Source organism: Callospermophilus lateralis, chromosome 6 (genome assembly GCF_048772815.1).
Source record: "Callospermophilus lateralis isolate mCalLat2 chromosome 6, mCalLat2.hap1, whole genome shotgun sequence".
Taxonomy (NCBI): Eukaryota; Metazoa; Chordata; class Mammalia; order Rodentia; family Sciuridae; genus Callospermophilus; species Callospermophilus lateralis.
In genome coordinates this window covers 22,526,191-22,548,326 of record NC_135310.1, presented here as the reverse complement: position 1 = coordinate 22,548,326, position 22,136 = coordinate 22,526,191, and the positions used below count along the sequence as shown (strand labels likewise).

The 22,136-nt window shown below is 32.3% G+C and overlaps 1 protein-coding gene across 1 annotated transcript in view; it reads right to left on the bottom strand.

Annotated features, from left to right (window-relative positions):
* Shprh (SNF2 histone linker PHD RING helicase) overlaps positions 1-22,136 on the bottom strand; it is an 88,681-nt gene that overhangs the window by 51,724 nt on the left and 14,821 nt on the right. The window contains exons 4-14 of the mRNA XM_076858167.2: positions 20,665-20,887; positions 18,244-18,318; positions 17,138-17,288; positions 16,357-16,465; positions 15,470-15,726; positions 13,482-14,138; positions 12,055-12,306; positions 11,146-11,224; positions 6,027-6,190; positions 5,662-5,918; positions 4,326-4,447 (exon numbers count right to left, since the gene is read on the bottom strand). Coding sequence (XP_076714282.2) covers positions 4,326-4,447; positions 5,662-5,918; positions 6,027-6,190; positions 11,146-11,224; positions 12,055-12,306; positions 13,482-14,138; positions 15,470-15,726; positions 16,357-16,465; positions 17,138-17,288; positions 18,244-18,318; positions 20,665-20,887 — 2,346 coding nt within the window. The remainder of the gene's footprint in view (positions 1-4,325; positions 4,448-5,661; positions 5,919-6,026; positions 6,191-11,145; positions 11,225-12,054; positions 12,307-13,481; positions 14,139-15,469; positions 15,727-16,356; positions 16,466-17,137; positions 17,289-18,243; positions 18,319-20,664; positions 20,888-22,136) is intronic.

Genomic DNA, 22,136 nt, shown 5'->3' with positions numbered 1-22,136 from the left:
CCTTCAATGAGCAAGACTATTTTTATAATAGTAAGGTCATATAGTGTAGGAGTACTCATTCTTTCAGTGAGGTTTTAATTTTTTTATTTTTTAAGAGTCAATGGGTATACAGATTCAATTAGTATTGATAATATCATTTATGGTATTCTTCCTTCATAATTCTTCCTTCATAATTATATTTTTTAAAGAAGGTATAGTGACTAGATTATAATATAATCTGCTAAATTTAAACTATTCACTATAATACCTTTTGTTTGTTTATTAAAATGATATACTTTCTTTATGAAGAACATACATAACATGTCATACTCAATATATTATACAAATTAAGGTTGATTTTGAAAATATTCATAGCCATATGATGGCACTAACATTTCTTAGTAAACACACTAGAAGATTTCATACTGGTCAAGTTCATTTTCTCCAAAAAATATTTGTAGAAAGCACATTATGGGAATAATATCTGATGTTAAATACGATAGTCAATGAGAACCTAAGAAAATGCATTATATATTATTATGTATGACTGCATATAATACACGCAAATCTTTCTAGAATTTAAAATTAATTTTACATTTTTTTCACATTTTAAAAAGTGAAAACTTCGCTGACATCTCTATATTAGAAAAGTCTGAATCATGTCAGTTAAATATGAAATGCTCTTTTAAAAAAGGATATTGTTTACAACATACTATTAAGTAATACAAACTAAAAGCAGAAAATTTGTTATAATTCAGTTTATCATAATAAATTCAATGGATATATCCTATGTTAATGAACTTTCTGATAGGGATTTCTCTTAATAATTAGCATTAATATGTTATAATTTCATACAAGGAACTCCAGAGAGAATGCAGTAAAAACTGAAAGGAGTAGTAGTGTCATTTCTGTCTAGCAACAGTACTGTATTTCGCGGAGCAGGATACAACTACATACTGATCTTGCTAAATCCTGACTGTTTGAAATATCAGATGAAGAACCTTTTTTTTTTTTTTTTCTTCTTATAGCCCTAAGTTTACAGCAGGGAAAGGCAATAATAAAATCTGAGAGGGAGCCAAGCAAAAAGGCAAAGAGAGGAAATTCATTCACTAAGTTTTTAAATTATAACAACACAGAATAAGGAAAGTAATTTTAAAATGAAGATGGGAAAGCTGAAATTTACTATTGTAACAATCTGTAAGTACTATATCACTGCATTTAAAAAAATTTGGCTGTGAGTTTCAACCTACTATAGACAGCATAATATTGAAATTCATAAATATTCATTTTATAAGGAAGGCGAGATGTTAGCATTGGTTTGAAATAAAAAGTCCAGGGCTCACTCTGTGAGTGATTAACTATAATGTTGAGAAAGCAACTAAGGTTATCTGAATGTTTTCTTAAGTAAAATGAAGATAATACTCCAATCATTGAGCAATTATAAGAATCAAATAGCATATATATATGTGTGTATGTGTGTATTAATTAATTGGCAAATATAATGTGTAATATGATTTGCGTGTAGAAAAACAATCACTTCTCAGATGTGATGCCAGATTTTGATGATCTAAAAATATTTTAAACAGTACATTGATTATTCATATATTTTCAAAGATGAGCACACATAACTTCTCATCTGTGATAGTCATGAAATTTGAAAGTTTTAATTATAATTATTCAGGTAACTTGGCACTGGGAAAAGCTAGTATTAGATATAACACATATTTTCCTTATTTTTGACTATTTATTTCAAAGTTGATGTAAAGCAAAGTTTATTGTTTTTCAAAACAATTCTTAAATAATGAATTGCCTTATTTACTCTTTCCCCATGAATTTTAAGGCAGAGATGATTTGAGATAGATGGCTGAAATACCAAATAGCCACAGGACAAAATTAGCAATTGAGCTGGCAATAATGATGATGATAATGATTAAGAATTACTAGAGAAAATACAAACTTGCAATCACTTGATAAATTTAAGATTTTCTATTCAATGTCCAAGAAGGAAGATTTGCTACGAAGGTGTATGTGTTAATCTATTAGGTCCAAAGTTTTTAATTCTGCAAATATCTCAATGAAATCAACATAAGTGCTTTCAATTAGGTTGGAGGTCATAATGTAGAGCTTATAGATCCTTTATATTTCACACATATATTTAATCATTCACCTATCACTTTTCTCAAAAGAATATAACTCTAAAATCATTTACTTCAAAAGTTACCATAATGGAATATGTGTTGCTCAATTTAAGTTTTTAGGGGGGGTCCCACATCTGGACAATGGGACTTAATGGGTTGAGAACAACACTTTCTGAGAGAGGCAATGTAGGTCATACTATTTATGTTTTACTAAAGTTTTACTATATTATCTATATTTTACTGAGTAAACTAAGGTTCAGAAATTTTGAAAAATATGCCCAAGTTCACAGATTACAATTGCAGCAGATAAGAAGCCACATCTTTTTCAATTCTTGTCTAGAGCTGTTTCTATACAGCTTTGGAGAGTCCTTCTAATTCTACTCAAGAATGCAAGATAACAAGAAACATTTATCCAGTGTGGTGGCACATGCAGCAGCTTGGAAGGCTGAGGCAGGAGGATCACAAATTAGAGGCCAGCCTCAATAATTTAGTAGAGAGGCTCTAGGCAACTTAGGGAGACCCTGTCACCAAAAAAGAAAAAAAAAAAAGAAAAAAGGCAGGAGATGTAGCTCAGTGGTAAAATGCCCCTGGGATAAATCCCTAGGACCAAAAGAAAAATAAAGGTAATAATGGATCCTTTCACAGCTCTGTTTCCATTATGCAGAAGAACTAATAACTAAGGACAGGCTAATCAAAGAGGGTTAGAACATTACCTGTATTCTATAGAAATTATAAATTTCTCTGCATGATTTATTTCTTACTGGGTAAATGAGAGTAATGGTAAATTTTCTCTGTGACTGTGTACTCAATAGACTAGGGTATGAGAACCCTTACATTTAACACAAAAGGTTACTGGTGGAAAGTTGAATGAATTAACATTAACCATGAAATACCTTAAAACAAACTTTAACACTATGCTAAAGTTGTTCTCCATTCATCAGCTGGTGATAAGTCCAAGACACCTGGCCCCTCACTTCTAGTGCCGGGCGGAAATGGCATACAGCACTGAGCCCTAAGAATACTACACACACACACACGTATGGTGTACATATATGTATGTGTATATGTATATATGTTGTACATTTATGATACATATATACCTATGGTAAAGTTTAATTTATAAATTAGGAAACATAAAAGATTAATAACTAATAAAAAATAGAACTATAACAATATACAACAAGAATAAATTTTTTTTAACGTTTAGTGCTACAAATTTCCATTTAATTACTTATTTGTTACATCTCACAAACCTTGATATTTTATTTTCATTCACTTCAAAATACATCCTAGTCTAGCTTTTGATTTATCTTTACTCTAAGGATTATTCAGAAGTTGTTATTTAGTTTCCGAATATTTAAAGACTTTTTAGTTATTTTTCTCTTACTGATAACTAATTTAATTCCATTGTGGTCATAGAGTATGCACAAAAGATTTTGAATCCTTGGCTTATTTACTTGTTTTACAGCCCAGAAAATGGCTGACCTTGGTAAGCATTCTATGTATACCCAAAAAGAATATGTGCAACTCTTTGGTTGGGTAAAGTGTTAAATAAGTCTTCATTAGGTCAACTGAATAACAGTTTTGTCTATGTACTTATTTTTTATCTATACTCTGGTAAACATTTAGAGAAAGATGCTGAAATCCTTAACTACAATTATGGATTTGTCTATTTCTCACGGCAGTTATATTATATGCATTGTGTCAGTGTGTGCGCACACGCACATATTGGTCACCTTCTGAACGAATTTAAGATCCAAAACATCTGACACTTTATATACCACCATCATTCTTTGCAGGCATATATTTATGGGAAAAACAAATTTATAAATAAACTTTGTATTTATAAATTTTAAAATCAATAAACAATACTCCTATGAATGTGTTAAAATTTAACCAGTCTTCTATTTCTAGACATTTTGATTGGTTTTAATTGTTCATTATAAAAGACTAAGATTATCAACTTATGGCCATATCTTTTTTCATATCTGAATTTCTGTAAAAAAAACAAGAAAAAACTTGCAAAAGTGGAATTGTTCAGACAAAACACATGTAAATGTTTCAAGTTTATGAACCATCCTGCATAACTGCTCTCTGTAACTTAAATAAGAACATTTAAATTACAATCAGTAGTGTGTATTTTTTTGGGGGGTGGGTGGGTTCTGCTATAATTAAAAAATAAGAAATAACAAAGCAATCACCTTCTACCTTTAATAATGTGGATGCCCGCTAAGCCATTGAGGGCACAAACTAGTTGCCGATGTGCTTCTTCACACTCGGTTCCACATTTCTTCTGCAAAGATGTCAGTAGCTCTTCCATTGTCATTGTGCTTAAAGAAAAGGCAGATTGTTAAAAGCTAGAAATGAAATCCCAACTATTAATTCAGTGGGAGAGTTACATCATGCAAGATGAATATCACAGGACTCTTACAAAGAGTCTATATGATACCATTACAGCATTTTTCTCTTTAGCTCCATTTTACCATTATAGCTTGTTAATTTAATTATTTTTACTCTAAAAGCAGACTTTCTTCTATTTGATCCCATCATTCTTTAAAATTTTCCCTATTTAGTCAAGGAAGAAAGGAACTAGAAAAATATTCCTCAAATACAAAATAGAATATGATATATTTGAATGCTAGGGCCGTGGCATACGTCTGTATCCCAGTGGCTCAGAAGTCTGAGACAGGAGGATCATAAGTTGAAAGCCAGCCTCAGCAACTTAGCAAGGCCCTAGGCAATTCAGTAACACCCTATCTCTAAAATTAATTAATCTCCTTGAGCCTTATATCTTTTAGTATGTAATTTTAAAAAATCCTTCAAGAATAAGGTCAAATGTCACTTCCACCAGAAAGCTATTGAATTTTCACCATGCAATAAAATTATTTCCATAGGACTTTGTATGTATCTTTTATGATATTTATCATATATGCCTTATATTGAAGATTCTATAATCTTTGATACTTTCCCTATTTGTCTATAATTTACTTAAAAGCAAGAACAATATCTCATCCTCTTTATATCTCTATGACACCTAAAAGAGTTTCTTTTTTATGCCAGTGCTAAAAACAGGCCATTTCTGAAGTACAGTCTGATTTGCAAAAATATTTCTGGGGTGACAGAGTATTATGGACACAAATTCCTTAATGATTTTGGAAGAAAAAAAAATCAAAGAGCTAGCACAATTATAAAGAAACTATTCAATGGCAATGTAATTCCCTGATGTGGGGAAACTAAGAAATACAATTAGAACAAAAGCCTTTTAAATCTGGAGTACTGCCAAAAGAACTCCAATTAAAAAAACAACAACAACTAAAAAAATCCCAACAATGGTCCTAATTCTAAAATAAATTTTAAAAAACATAAAATCATTTTTATTAGATTCTCATTCAAAAATAAGACTTCATACAGAGAAAAACCACTATATGACTAAAAATAACTGACAACTCAATTTTAAGTCCCTGAATAAAACTGTGGTAACTGCTTAAATATTGTCTATTTTACAATCTCATAAACCACAGGATAAGGAAATTGATAATAAAACCTTTTTTGCAGTGGCAAGAACTCTCCACGAACAGCCTGTGGATGGCAGCAGGCCTGTCTGAGCCTCAGCAATGGATACAGAATGGAGGTGACAGTCCTTCTGTCCAGGCTGCTGAGCTTTAGGGCCCAGTCAGAAATCTTCCTGAGTTTTACCACTGCATCCTGGCAGCACACTTCATGCTGACGGTGGTAGAAATGTCTTTCCACTGGAGAAAAGTGGAGCCAGTGTATTTCTTCAGTCTGAGGTGGTATCTGGATCTGTAATGAGGAGTTAAAAATAAAAAGACTTTACCTGAAAGTTAAACTTTTCACCCCAACTCCATTTTTTTTTTTTTAAACTAATACCCTTAACTGATGAAAACATACTTGGTCAATCACATCTTTCTTTGCAGACCTCCACAGTATCTTGGCAATAAAGCTGTAGAGGAGCTGAGGATTCTTCTTGCAGTAAGGGCGATAGAGGAGGCGAACCCACCAGTGTTTGACACAGAAAGGTTCAATACCAAGAAAGACCACTAAACCAAAAAGATCTAAAAAGAAAAAAGCCAAAAGCACACTAAGAATAACTTTTTAAATACTTTTTTGTTACTATTTTGAATAAGTACTCTCATAGACATTACAAAGCTCAAAGTATTTTCTATGAATTAAAATATATAGGTGACATAGAGAATATCTTATCTAAAATTCCTCCTAATCTCAGAGAAAAGCCTAAGACTATAATAAAAAATATAGATGAGACTTACTCAGTAATTCATAGCAACATCTATAGAATAAAAATGTAAAATAAAGAAAAATAAATAAACTATAGTACCCTCACAAAACAACTATTGTCCTTTTCTGATCTAGCTGGCCTTCCATTCATGAGCTTTAGTGCATGATCATTCTTATATATCTCCTGACTGGGCACATTCAATATTGTATTGTATTTTCCTCTACTTAACATATCCTAATAAGCAGTTTTCCACTTATCTATTTGTGATGAATATTTTAACACATAAAAACTGCTTAGGATAAAATACCAGGTGTGTGGTAGGGAAACTAACATAAAAATTATGCAATCAATAAGTGCAAATATAAAAAATATTTATATAGAAAATACTAAATGTGGTTTTGTCTTCAAATGAAGAGTATGAGTGAGTGTAATTTGCTTTATGCTTTTCTGTTCTGTTTTATATATATGGATAGATACATATATACATACACACATATATGTATATACATGTACATACATATATTTTTAACAAGGAGCATGTACTCTCTTCAAAGGACATTAAAATTATCTTAAAAAATGCTATAACCCTTCCTGTAATATCTTTTTGAAGAGAAGCAACAAATATTTAAGTTGAATCAAGTTACTTTCATGGTTTTTGGGAATGAATAACATCTGAAAGAATTGATATATCACTGTCCATATGCAGAAATCCAGATTTATATTTTAGCTCAAATCAATCCCATTACCCATGTGCTACTCCTTCTTTTTTACTTATTTATTCTAATTTGTTATATATGACAGCAGAATGCATTTCAATTCAGGGTACACATATAGAGTACAATTTTTCATGGCTCTGGTTGTACACAAAGTAGAGTCACACCATTCATGTCTTCGCACATGTACTTGGGGGTAATGATGTCCATCTCATTCCACCGTCTTTCCTACCTCCGTCCAACCTCTTTCCCTCCTTCCCTTCCTTTTCCCTATCTAAAGTTCCTCCATTCCTCCCATGCACCCTCACCATACCCATTATGGATCAGCATCCTCCTATCATAGAAAACATTCGGCATTTGGTTTTTTGGGATTGGCTAACTTCACTTAGCATTATATCCTCCAACTCCATCCATTTAGCTGCAAATGCCATGATTTTATTCTTTTTTAATGCTGAGTAATACTCCATTGTGTATATATACCACAGTTTATTTACCCATTCATCTACTGAAGGGCTCTGGGTTGGTCCCAATTTAGCTATTGTGAATTGTGCTGCTATAAACATTGATGTGGCTGCATTACTACTGTATACTATTTTTGAGTCCTTTGGGTATAGATGGAGGAGTAGGATAGCTGGGTCAAACTGTGGTTCCATTTCAAATTTTCCAAGGAATCACCATACTGCTTTCCATATTGGTTGCACCAATTTGCAATCCCACCAGCAATATATGAGTGTGCTTTTCTCCCCACATCCTTACCAACACTTATTGCTGTTTGTATTCTTAATAGCTGCCATTCTGACTGAAACGAGATGAAATCTTAGAGTAGTTTTGGTTTACATTTCTAATTGCTAGAGATGTTGCTACTACTTCTTTGTGGTCTCAAAAATTGTCTCAGATTCTACCTGCCACGATCAAATTTGCAATCTATTACCCAAATATGCCTTTCTTCTAGTATTATGCAGAAGTAAATATTGTCTCCACCTGTCAGAAATCTCAGCATCTTCTTATCTATCATCAAGTCTTGTTTTTTTCCTTATCTACTGTTCATTATTTCTTAAGAACAACCCTAGTCTAAATCCAAAGTGCTAGCATAACTTGTCTAGGTTATTTATTATAGCCAATCAACTGACATCCTAATATTCATTCTGCCAGTCTTCTAAACCATTCTCCACATTGCAACTAGTGTTCTTTTGAAATACAAACTAGCCACAAAAGACCCTAAATCACTGTGTTAAATTCTTTCAATAGCTCCTCTTTTTCTTAAGAAAAATAAATGAGTAAAGTTCTTTATTATGGCTTACAAGATTTTCTACCATTCCATCTATACCCACCTACTCAGCATCTTAATACATGTTTCCCCCTGTTTGTATTCTAGTCACATTGATCCTCTTTTGGTCTCCTGCTACCTTATGATCTTCATATATTTTTTTTCCTGTTCCTCTACAACAGAGAATTCTTCCTTTGCCTCTAAACCTAGCTTATGTGTTGGATCTCAGATCAGTTGTTACTCCCTTCTGCATCCTTAGCACGTGATATCTTCTTTATAAAACCTGTGTTAGTTAGAATTTTGTAATTTTTTCATTGGTGAAAGTTATCTTGATTACAGTTTAATTTTTGTGTAAGTATTTAATAAACATATCTTCCCATCTAAGGTATAAGCTCAATAATATGGGGGACTTTGCCTGTTTATGTTCACCATGATACATCACAGAAACTAAATGAAATGATAAATGCACTACAAAGAACTCATTCAAAAGTCAACAGTTTCAAAGAAACTAAAATAAATAAATGACTACATAAGTCAAAAATAAAAACAAAAGGAAAAGTGGAAGTACCTATCATTCACTGAATATTTAACATCTGCCAGGTACTGCGTACTAAGTGCTTTGTATTCTTTATTATAATTCATATGAAAAACACATTATTTTACAAATGAGGACAACAAGATTTGACTGTTTAATCAATTTGTTTATAAACATATAATTAATTAATAAGTCAAGATGTGAACCTAGGTTTAGATATTCCCAAAGCTTTGAAGTGTAGGCAGTTTTCTTGCCTACTTGACTTTGCAAGTAGATTGACAGTATTTCAGCTGGCTATCAGCCACACAGTAAAGGCCTGGCAAATTATGGAATGAAAACACTTTACCTTCATTTCCTTGTTCAATATGTGGCCAATTTGAGATTTTTAAGATTTCTTAGTTATTGCTAATTAATAGATCATTAAGTATAATTTGTCTCTCTGAGTTTAGGTTTTCAACTGAGGCAGACGTCAAAGGGTGCAATTTTACTCCCCAAGGGATACTTGGCAACATCTGAAGACATTTGTTATGATTAGATGTAAGGTGTCCCGCAAAAGCTCATGTATGAGTCAATACAAAAGGGTTTAGAGGTGGAATGACTGGGTTAAGAGAGCTTTAACCAATCAGTATGCAAATACTACTCTAAGCAGGAAGTGGTTGGAGGAGGTGGATTCCTAGGGATGTGTCTTTGGGGTTTATGTTCTGTTGAGCGGAGTTCTCGATTCCTCTCTCTCTGATACAACATAGTAAGTCACGGGTAAGCTAACAATCTCAATATAATGACTAAAAAAAAAAATACGATTTTTAGAATATATCAAGTTAAAGAAGCTATAGAGTATGAAAGCAAAGAGGAAAGACAAGCAAAATTCCAGAAAGTTTCAAAAAAGCTGCTTTTTTTAGGTGACTTGGGGCATGAGGATATTTTGGGTATAATTATTTTATTGTGGAAATAAGAGAGTCATGGGTATGTACATAAGCAAAAACTTTCCAAATTTTACATTTTAAGCAGTTTTAATATGTCATTTATACCTCAATAAAATTCGAAATATTAAAAAAAAAAACCCACTTTTTTTTCCAGGTCATAGTAATAGAAGTTTTTTTTTAGCACAATAAAATGTTATACAGTTCAAATCAAATGCAACATATGAAACCCTGAATTTTCAGAAAGATAAGTTTGTTTTAGTCAGCCTTTTTGCTGCTGTGACTAAAAGCCCTGACAAGAACAACTTTAAAGGAGGAAAGGTTAATTTGAGGGCTGACTGTTTCAGAGGTCTAAGTCCATAGGTGGAAGACTGTGGCAGAGGGAAGCAGGTCACATGATGACCGGGAAGCATACAGAGGCTCTGTTTGTCAGATACAAAATATATACCCCAAAGGCACTCCCACAATGATCCACCTCCTTTAGCCACCTCCTACCTGCTTTCAATTACCTCTCAGTTAATTCCATTCTGGGATTAATCCACTGACTGGGTTAAGGCTCTTATAACCCCATCATTTCCTCTAAACCTTTCTGCATAGTTTCACACATGAGATTTTGGGGAAGACCAAAATCAAAACACTAAACCATAACAAAGATGAATAAATATTACTGGACTCTAGGTATATTTAAATTTTATATTTTCACTACATTTTAATGATAACTTTTTAGGAAATTTCTTATATAAAATAACATTTACTTAAAATTTCAAATTTAAATAGTCACAACTTGAATAAAGACTTCAATAATGTGGTGGTTTTCTATGAACAAACAGGAGTGAGATTACAATGTGTGTGTGGAAGGGAAGAAACAGAAGAACGGTTGAGGGGATAATAGTATATGAATATACCATGGCAGTATAAAGCTATTAGTATTTTGTAACTTTTACAATTAGTATAACTTTAATCTCACTACTTATGAATTCAGACAATGAACATTATGGTTCCTATTTTAATAAGGCAGCCAAATGCAATTAATTTTTATCCCTGCTTTCTTTTTGGTCAGATCCTTTCTATTTTCTACCTACCACTATGGAACTCACTTCAGACCAGTATCTATAATATTTGTAATGTAAGTACAATAGTTGCAATAAAGCAATTTCTTTAAAAACAGAAAAATAACCCAAGTTCTATTTGAAAGATATATGCTTGAAGCTATTAGGAGTGAACTCTATTAAATACACATTCACTTAAAGTATAGATTTTAACAAAATTTAAGCATGATAATATTTTCCCCCTCAAAAACAGTTTTCAAATATATGTAAAATGTGTGATATACACTACCCTCCAATCCTCTCTGCACCGGAGTGCCACTGATGCACCACCGATTAATTCCACTCAAACGCTGGGCCATTTCTGCAGCCTGGTGAGAGAGAAATAGGAAAGAAAAAGGAAGGAAAAAAGTCACAGGAACAACGCAGAAGTCAGGCATACATTTACTCATGAACATAGTAAAGCTATACTTCAGGTGGGACACATTGGCTTTTATTTAACAATTATCATGCTCAATGTCGAATGTCATCAATGGGTCATCTTCCAATACAGTTGTTGTCTTGAATGGAAAGTTGCCAGGTGCCACCCTAAACTGCAGGGGTAGTTTAAGTATGCAGAGAATAAAAAATCTTAAGACTAATACATCTCTTACACTACACTCCAAATGTAAACCTCTGTGGTAGGGGAATATGATACATAAATTCAGCTCAGGTTAAAGACTGGTCAAAGGAAGCAGACAGAATAAAGATAAATGATAAAGGTGGAATCAAAACTCTGACCTCTGAAGTAGAATATTTTTGTAAATATCTGATCTCTTGACAAGTGAAACCAAACTGCCAAAGTCAACTTTGGCTTATCAGAACCAGTATGGTAGACTTTCCTGTCAGCAGAAATTCTTTAAAAAGTCATTAAATACAGTTTAGTTGATTTGCATCAGATTGACATCTTATCCAAATATTTATGAATATTTTCATATAAAGCAATGACTCATGGAGTATTAAAATAATTCCAAAGGTTTCTAGCACATAAGAAAAAGAAATGTAGGATGTTTAACAGCAAACTCTCAATTAATATCAATACTGAGGGTTACATTAGGATTTAAACTTTTAAGTTTAAATACATTAGGATTTAAACTTTTAAGTACACCTAATTCCGTTTCCCTTTCTTCCCCAGTCCTCAAATGATTTTGCAGACTCTTACTTTTACTGCAGGACATTCAACCATCTGGGCTTCATCAAGACAGATCCTCCACCACTCCACAGCTACTAGGGGGCTGGGAATGGCCATATAGCGCTTCTGGTTCCGTAGGCGACGCCCATCCTCACTATTGCTATGTGGGATATCAACATAGTTTAGTTCTGAACGAAGAACATCATAGGTAATGATAACTATATCCTGCTCTGCCAAAAAATGAGGTTGTAAAAAGCCATGTTTCTTCACTCCTTGATATACCTAAAGAAACAATCAGCACCAACACAGTTATTGCAGAAAAACTTGAAGACAAATGAAATGTTCATTTATTCATATCCTTACCAAGCCCTTTCTATTTGCCAAAGATCATACATGCTATGAGACAGATTTGAATACCTGTCTAAAGAAGGACACATTTCAGTGTAGTGGAAGACAAATAACATGAGCAATGTAAAAGGACCTATAACAAAAGTAAATGGGTTAGCATCACAGTGGAAAGAACTATTCTGTGGCTGAGAAGTTAAAGTCAGAGAAATTAAAATTTGAGGTATACTTTGAAGAATATTTAGGAGTTCTTGCAGGTGGAAAAAGAGCTATTATTTATAAAATGCCTTTAATGTTTCAGACACTATGCTAAGCATTATCTTCAAACTTCAATAACAATTCCATTAGTTGTTGTTCTTACTCCCATGCCACACATAGAAACATTAAGTGGTTTACTCAAAACTAAAAGAAGTAAGACTCAAACCAAAGTTTTCCCTATCCACACAGAACAGAGCTTCTCAATGGCAAAAACTGTGCTTTCTTTATTACTGTATTTTCTTCTATGCCTAGATAGTGACTGAAATATAAAAAAGCTACAATATTTTCATGAAAAGAACAAAGGTAGAGAAGAGTACCGATTGTTAGTAAACAAAATGACTATTTACTGTTTGTCTGTACTTTATCATTTGATCTTCATATCAGGTCTGTGACATATCATTTCAGAACTTAGTACAGTTTTTGACATATAATAGATGCTCAAAAAATATTTTCGCATAGGTAAAAAAATCTTCAGAGAATGATTCCAGAGCTAAAAAGTCACAAATCAGACAGATAGCTGCAATTACATAATGCTGCCTCTGGGTTGTATTTCTCTCTGAAAGCATAAATGCTTAAACCAACTCTTTTTCATTTATATGGTCAAAAAACTTTTAAAAAGCTTTCACATTTTCATTCTCAAAGTGCTTCTGACTCTGGAGATTCTTAGGTCAGAAAGATAGTCCCCTGTTCTATATTTTATTTTCAGTTTCCTTTTAAAGCTTTGATTTAATATCACTATTATATACCAATAAGTTAATTTGAGGGATAAATAATAAAAAAAAAAGATTACAAAAACTGTTACAAAGAACAAAAGTTTACATCTTTCTATCCCTCTTTAGCCCACACTGCCTCACCAAGACTCGAAGAGATGATGACCTCACATGCCGGTTTATCTCTTCCACCCACTGGTGACAGATGGAACTTGGAGAAATGATGAGAGTTGCCCTTGTTGATACTGGATCCATTGCAACAAGGCAGTGGGGGCAGTAAAACGGCTTAATCTTTACATTCTTCTCTTCATAATTCACACATTTTGCATGTTGCCACAGGTGGCATTTCAGGCACTGCACACGAGGTTTACGGTCTACCTGGTCAAGTTCACCACAGATGCATTCAAAGCGATAATCAGAGGTATTATAGGGAATCACAATATTAGAATGTGGCATCTCATTATCAGTAAGGTTCAGAGATTGAGCATGGTCCTCTGTTTCTTGTTCTTGCTTGGCTTCGGATACACAAGTACTTTCAGACATGGTAATATCAGTAATTCCAGATTCACTAGAGGCTGGACGGTAACTTTGTGAATCAGGATTGACGTTAAGCTGACTTTTTTCTTTTTTTGATGGAATAGGCTTTTTCCTCAATTTAGTACGATTTTTCCTGGTTTTATAATAATAATAGTAAGGATCATCATCATCATCAGAGGTGTTAGATGGCAAGTATTCAGAATCTGTGTCCTTGTTTCCTGATTTCCTGGATTCTTTCTGAAGTTTCCTTGGACTTCCTACTGTCTGTGAATAAAATATAATTTAATTACCTTATTTGAACACAGCTATATTTTTGAAATTAAACTCACAACTTCATGTACATTCTTTACAAAAAAATTCAGTGGCTAGTCTTTTTTCCTGAGGAGAAATCATTCCTGATAAATGGCTTCTAATCTACTTTTCAGTAGTCTGCAGGGAACCAAGAAGGAGGATCTACTCCTGTACAGTACAATTTGCAAGGAATAAAGATCGGAAGAATAAAGAGAGCTAGTGAATTTTTGATATTAATCTCTTATAATATGTGTATATTTAAGTCGATAAAATGTACATATCCAAACTCAGGCAATTACAAAAGAACCAAGTTCTAAAAAAAGTAAGTTAATCTACTAAACACTACAATTAATAAATAAATTCCTTCTACCTTTCCATTTTCTGCCTGTGTCATCTTGCAATTATTTGGTCCCTGGTCTTAACAGGTCTCAGGATAGTAAAAAAAAAAAAAATGATGCAATAGCAATGCCTTATAAGGGTGTATAATACATGGTGGGGGGGGGTGTGACAAACAGGTAGGTGACAAGATAGCTTCCTCCAAGCAGTGTCAGAACTAAGATCAAAGAGGAGTTAGGATACTTAACACAGAACCAATGGTATTAACTAGAGGACTTTTTTTTTTTTTTCTTTTTTCTGGTGGCAGCAGGACTGATAAAAGCAGTTAACTCCAGTCTTCTATACCACATGGGGATAATACTGTACACACTGTACATTATCTACTGTAGGAAATGAATTTTTTTCCTACTTTTTCTTTTATAGTAACCAAGCTGATGTCTTACTGTGACTTGTTATCATTAGTCTTTTACTCATTTGTTGGCAAATACTCTATTTCCTTAAAATCACATTGAAATTGTTGAATCAATGAAATCAACTTTATAACCAAATGCAAAAATTATAAGATGATAACGTGGAAATGAGAATTTCATATAAAAGATTTGAAATGTATACAATGTAATATGTTAATTTTAGGTATCATAAGTATTTTTTAAAGTGTGCACAAACATTTTAACCAATGACAGCAGCATGATGAGAAGAGAGAAATGATCCAAAACTCTGTATTATGTTTAATCAACAATTTTATAATTCACACCTACTTGAGTACTTGTGATGTGCTAAGAATTCTCCTCTGGATTTAATGATAACCAAAACCAAGTTTCTACTTTCTTTTAACTAGGTTTTTTTTTTTTTTTTTTTTTTAATCTTTAGACTATGAGAGCTTCTTTGTCATTGTCAAGATGAGATTTGTCAACTTATTCTATAAGACATCACACAGACATATATGTATTTAATAAATGCTCTGGTACCTGTTTCCTTGTTTTATCACATATGTCCTCTTCCTTGTAATTCTTTCCCAATGTAAAAGTCCCAGAGAAACCATGGCCTTTAATCTGTTTCACAAGACCTTCAAAAATTAAACACTTCAGCATCCGTTTCAGAAGACTTCTGTTTCGCTGAACATCATATCTATATATAGAACTGACATACTTGTAGATGGAAAGGATTGAAACTCCTTTTTTCCCATTCATTTCTTTCACAGCTGTCAGAATCATTACCCGTGTAGCTAAATGCAAAAGAATATCCTAACTCAGTCAAAATAAATAAAAGTGAAATGAGAAATAAAACTTAGTTCAGCTTGATCTACATTAAGGACTGTGTTAAGAAAAATATAAATCAAAGATTTATTACTATACAGTAATATATTACTCTGAGGAATATATAATAAAAAATTTATCTCAATATACTAAGAAAAAAATCACTGCAACAGAAATAATGTAGGGAAGAATTACTAAGGTTAATTTATTTGTCTTAAAAAACAATAATCAATTCAAAATTATAAAAGAACAGAAAGTGTTGACTTTCTCATAATTACTTAGTATATGCTATCATTAGTTAGGGAAACACTCATTTGCTAACAAGAACCTAATATAGCTATCCTTGTGAATAAACAAAGCTGGGTTCAAATTGTATGCTAAAGAAATTTAAGCAAAAGAGACTAAGCACGAACTACCTGGATCAAGTCGAACAAATTAATATTTTAAAATTTTTTCTTAAGATACTGACTTGTAATTAAGTCCATTTATACAATGTATAAACAACTATAGAAACAATTATTCATAACAATTACAAGATATCTCTAAGAACTATAATGAAAATCACTTTAAGAAGGCATTTTAAGAAATATCATACTTACGGGGGCAATGAACTTTTTCTTTTGGTTCAAATTCCATATTCTGGGTTTCCATGGTTTTTACTTTTCCTCCAAAACAATGTGATGGGATGAAATAATTCACCACTTTTCCCTGATACAAACAACATTCAGTAGTCACATATTTGCTTCCAGTATTCTGAAGTGTTTATTAAAATTAATACTCCTTCCATTAAGAAAATGCAAAACAGCTGAAAATAATTACGAAAGAAAGGGCTAAATACACTATTCATACATATAAACCTTATTTTTTAAATTTCAGAACCTACAATTAGCCATTATTTTTAAAAATATGTACATATTTCGGGACAAGGACTTAAGAGTTTATTTCATCTAACAATCTATTTAGTAAGCTACCTATATCTTTTAACAAAGTTCTAATTATTAAATTCTAAAATTTACATATCTGAGATTTGATTAACTTTTTAAAATAGCAATTTTAAGATATTTAACGTTAATGTGGATCTTTGTAGTAGTAACAAAATATTTAAGAAGTCAGTAGTAGTTTCCTTGCCAACTGCTTGGATGCTTGGTAAGTGATCACATATCCTCTTCCTAGTTGGCCAACTTCACTTGAGAAAACCCTGCCAGGTCACAAACATCCCATTCTCTGTGCCCACTTGAAGTTAACTAACCACTAATATAAATCATTAGCCACAGAGCGAACAGAAAGTGTTGATTTGAGTGCCAAGCATATGTTCAACAAATGATGCCTTTTGAGAACATATGTCCCTCACTTTCCCAAGCACTACAGTACTCCTCCTACCTCAGGAAGAGTGAGAGCATCTTGTTTGACATCTTGTCTAGTATGCGTCAGAATAAGAGCCAAAACTTCCACTGTCTTTCCAAGACCCATCTCATCTGCTAAGATTCCACCAAGCAACTGTGGCCCAGAATGTGGGTACTCACGGATGATGCTAAAGAGAAAAAAAAAAAAAAAAAAAAAAAATCAAGCAAATTATATCATAGTAATGTATATAAAATTACACTTTCCTAAATAGTGTTCCTAATGAGAACTGCGAGATGCATAAAAGCCTAAGTTTATCGAAGCTGTATTTGAGCATGTAACAATTCAAATTCATAGATCATGAATGTAAGAACTGTAAATAAATAAAAAATAATAGAAAATGTAAGAACTGTAAATAAATAAATAAAAATAATAATAGTAATAAAAACTGCCTGGGCTAACAAATAAGTTCACAGAAACAAAAGTGGTATTGGTAAATACTCATCATTTTTTCTTTTATAATTAAAAGGAAAACATGTCCTTTTGTGACCCTTATGAATCTGTGAATAAAAATAAATAAAGGGCAATATCTACTGACTAATTATGTTAATGATTCCTAAAACTCTTATAAATTGATATATCTTATGACAAATCTAAAAACTGGCCCATAGTAAACAAAATAACTTTTATTAAAATAAAAATGTCTCTTTAAATCTTGATAACTAAGTTCCTTATGTCTATTATGTTGTATTCATTTACTGAAAAATGACAAGTACTATTAATTCTACATATATCCTATCTATAAAAAAGTCTAATAAGACCTTTTGGGTACTGCCAAAACTGAGAACATATGTTACTATTTCATATAGTTTTACATTTAATTATTTTTATTTTTTGGAGGTACCAGGGATTGAACTCAGGGGCACTTGGCCACTGAGCCATATCCTGGGCCCTATTTTGTATTTTATTTAGAAAAAGTGTCTCACTGAGATGTTTAGCACCTCACTTTTGCTGAAGCTGTCTTTGAACTTGCAATCTTCCTGCTTCAGGCTCCTGAGTCACAGGGATTACAGGTGTGTGCCACCATGCCAAGCTAGTTTTACATTTATTTTTAAATCAAGCACACAAATAAAATTTTGCCTTACCAGCCTGTGTAGGGATTATAGAAGAGTTTCAAACCATCAGATGTAACAATCTCTCGCCATAAGTAGTGCAGGGAACTATCTAAAATAAATAAATAAATAAATAACCAAAAGAATGAATCTGTTTCTCTTTCTGTTAGTAAGAAGTCCAGATACCCTAGGATACTCATTTTGGAGACCCATGGTGAGAAATCTCAATCAGGAAAAACTACATAATTAACACATGGGTGAAAAACTAAGGATCCCTCCAAGTCTTTTTTTCTAATAGTATTCTTTAATTTCTTTGTTTTCAGCACAAATCCATATAAGCAAGTAATAAAATGAAAAAGTTAACTGTAGCAAATTACACAAGGTTAACAGGAAAAAAAACCTAATGTATATAACCAATTCCTATCATATATATAACCAATTCCTTATCTTGTATAAATCATTCAAGAAGTTCCATTGTTTTAAAATAACTCAGCAGACATATGCTAGTACACTAGTACATTTATCTGAATCCTACCTGACCTCTTACGTGGGTCAGAGAGTCAGAAAAGGATTATTTAAGTAAAAAATATCTAAAACTATAATACATAAAAATACTCAAGTTTGCTTTCATCAGAATCTTCCACCATCTTTCTTCTTAATATTTTAACTTGTTAAAGCCAACTTTCAAGGAGGGAGTGTGCCTCTACCCATTAGTAAAATTCAAGCAATCTTTTGTTGCATTCCTAAGGGATTAACAGATGAAATAGGAACACAGATGAACAAGTGTTTATACAATGAAAAGATTAAAAGATGAAAAGTTTTAATGAGAATAAGTGACAGAAGAGCTGCTAAATGGTACACACGGATTTAATCAACAAAATGTGGTCTATGGTAAAAAAGAATGAATTATTGATTCACACAGGATGGATATATCTCAACATTATGCCAAAAGAAGCGTATTTCTCCCCAAAATGTATGTTTATTATAATTTCATTCATTGTTTCAAAAATAAGCAGAACTGTGGTCACAGTGGTTGCCTCCTGAGATGGGGTTGAAGTAGGAAAAATGACTGAGGTTTGAGGAAACTTTCCAGAATGATGGCAACACTTTATATTGGGACTGTCTGATAGAGGTACAATGGGAACTGCACATGTAATTTTTAATTTGTAATTTTATTAATAAATAAAAAGAAGAAACAGGTGGAATAGTTTTAACAGTGTATATTATTTACCCCAATATAACTAAAAAAAATGTTTTAACATGTAGTCAATAGAAAAATTAAGATATTTTACATTCTTCCTATTTGAAATCTTGTATGAATTTAAACTCAGTACATCTCAATCTGAACAATCATATTTCAACTCTCAAGAGCCATTTGTGGCTTGTGGCTACTTTGGGAACCCTTTAGTTCTTTATTTTAATTGGGTTGCTGGCTATACAGATGTATAGATTTATTCAAACTCATCAAACTATGTCTTTAAGATCAGTACAATTTAATGTATAAAAGTTATACCTTAATAAAACTAATTAAAGAAAAAATATTTTATTTTAGAGAAAAAGTAATATGGTACGTGGGAAACTTTATAGAACTACAATTTCTTCAAAAAAAATTAAAAGAAAAAAAAACAGTGAGGAGACAAAACCCACATATTAGGAATCTTAACAGAAACCAATTCCGATGTCAGATGTTATTTTTTTTCAGATTTGAACTGGGTGGGTGGGAGGTAAAGGACAAGAGAATGGGACCAGAGTAGTGGGAATGAATTGCTATTTGTTGTTCAAAATGAAAAGTTAAAAAAAAAAAAATGAAGTTTGTTAAAATGTATAAACACGGGAAGAAATTACAGCTGTTTGTCATTAAGTAAAATAAATCTATATATAGGAAGAATTCTAAATAATTAATACACTTCCTATAATCAAGTAAAAATCTCATCTTGAGGTAGTGATAAAGTGTGTGTCTCCCATAAACCTATTACTTTCATGAAAATACTTAATAGGTGAAATTTTATTTCTTTCTTTATTTTGTGGGGCAAAGAATAACACACAAATCTAAGAAAATTAGTCATGTATCTCTCACATATAAAATTTGTTTTCTGTCCTAATATTTAACATCAAATTATGAAGTTTCCTATAGAAGAATAGCAAAATTCTCATCTAATCAGATTTTAGAAGCAACTATTAGCTGATAAATCATGTAAATAAATTTCTTGGTTTTTAAAAATTCCAATCAAGATTGTGTTCATTTTGGGAAGAAAAAACTTCCCAAACTTTTCTGAATGAGGAAAGCCACAAATTAACTTTTGTAGATTTCAATTTTGAAGGGTTTCTTAAGAAATTATTTTGTTCATAATAATACCCATTCTATCCTATCTTTTCAATATTCTTTGCTTAATGATTACTGCCAACCCTCACCAATCCCTCTAACCAAGGTGCCTTTTGTTAAGCATCTTATACTTGCCACCAGTAGGAGTGCTTCTGAAATGCTCTTGTTGTAGCATCCAGTTGACAGCCTCTCTCTGGTAGGGTCTCAACACAGGGATTAATGCAGGATGCTGGACATCCACTTGTACAGACAGTGCTTCTTGCTGATGTGCTTGCTTCACAAAGTGATAGAGCTCATCGATGTCCTGTCCCTCTGGCTCACTCTCTGAATCTTCATCATCTTCTTCTAACACATCTGTATATTCAAAAACAACGTAGTCACAACTTGATTTACCTTTTATAACCACACACAATTTTTATCCTAAAAATATACTATGCACTCACTCAATTCAGGTCTTGTTCAGTGTGTTTTACAACTGGAAATCCCTATTAATTCTTCATTCATCAAAAATCTATCCACTTTCCCCATGGCACTTTCTTTTGTTTCCTCTGGCTGGAATTAAAGTCCTCTGCCCACACAAGATTTTGGATATAACAGTATACTGCAATATTTATGTGTATCTGTCCCTTCACCACTGAGGAAAAAAGGTGGTCTTGTTTTAATAACTCTTCAGACATATTGGCCCATTTTGGGTATGTAATAACCATCTCAGGAACTGATTGTAAATATCTTCTGAAGTTTACAAAATGATAACTTATTTCACTTTTACATCATTTCAGATTTGAACTGGATTGGTGGGAGGTAGTGGGGAAGAGAATGGGACAGGCCTGGCACGGGGCCTCACACCTATAACCCAGGGACTTGGGAGGCTAAGGCAAGTGGTCACAAGTTTGAGGCCAGTCTAAAAATTTAGAAAGACCCTGTCTCAAAATAAAAAATAAATCAAAGAACTGGGGATGTAGCTCAGTGGTGGAGAACCCTGAATCCAATCTCCATTATTGTTAAAAAAAAAAAAAAAAAAAAAAAAAAAAAAAAATATATATATATATATATATATATATATATATATTTCCATATGTAAATATTAATTTTTCTATGTATATTAAGTTAAAACAAGAGTTCCCATTCTATTTCTCATGCTAAAAAAGGACAAGCTTTTGGTAGAAGCAGTTGCTAATTAGGAAACAAGTGCTTAAATGTCAATTTGGGAGGAATATCTGATTCATTTGATTCACTCAGTTGGCACAACTGTCCTATTCAAGAAGATTTGTGCTTACTCTAACATGAATAATTCAATAAAAACTCTGTTGATAAATTTATAACTTCTTTCAGCTGATTCCTTATCAAAAATATCATTCTTTCAAGGTGAAGTGAACCGTTTATGTATGAATTGGTTTCAAAGAGGTCTATATAATCCATAGGACATACCTAATATGCTCTAGAACGAAAAGATTATACCAAAAATATACAGCTCACTTTTGTTTTCAGTAAAAAGAACACACTGTATAGGATTTTCAATTATTGTATAATTAGGTAGTTCTACAATCTAGTACTAAAATCTAAATTTGAACTGTTCCTTAGAAACCATGTTTCCAAAAATTCA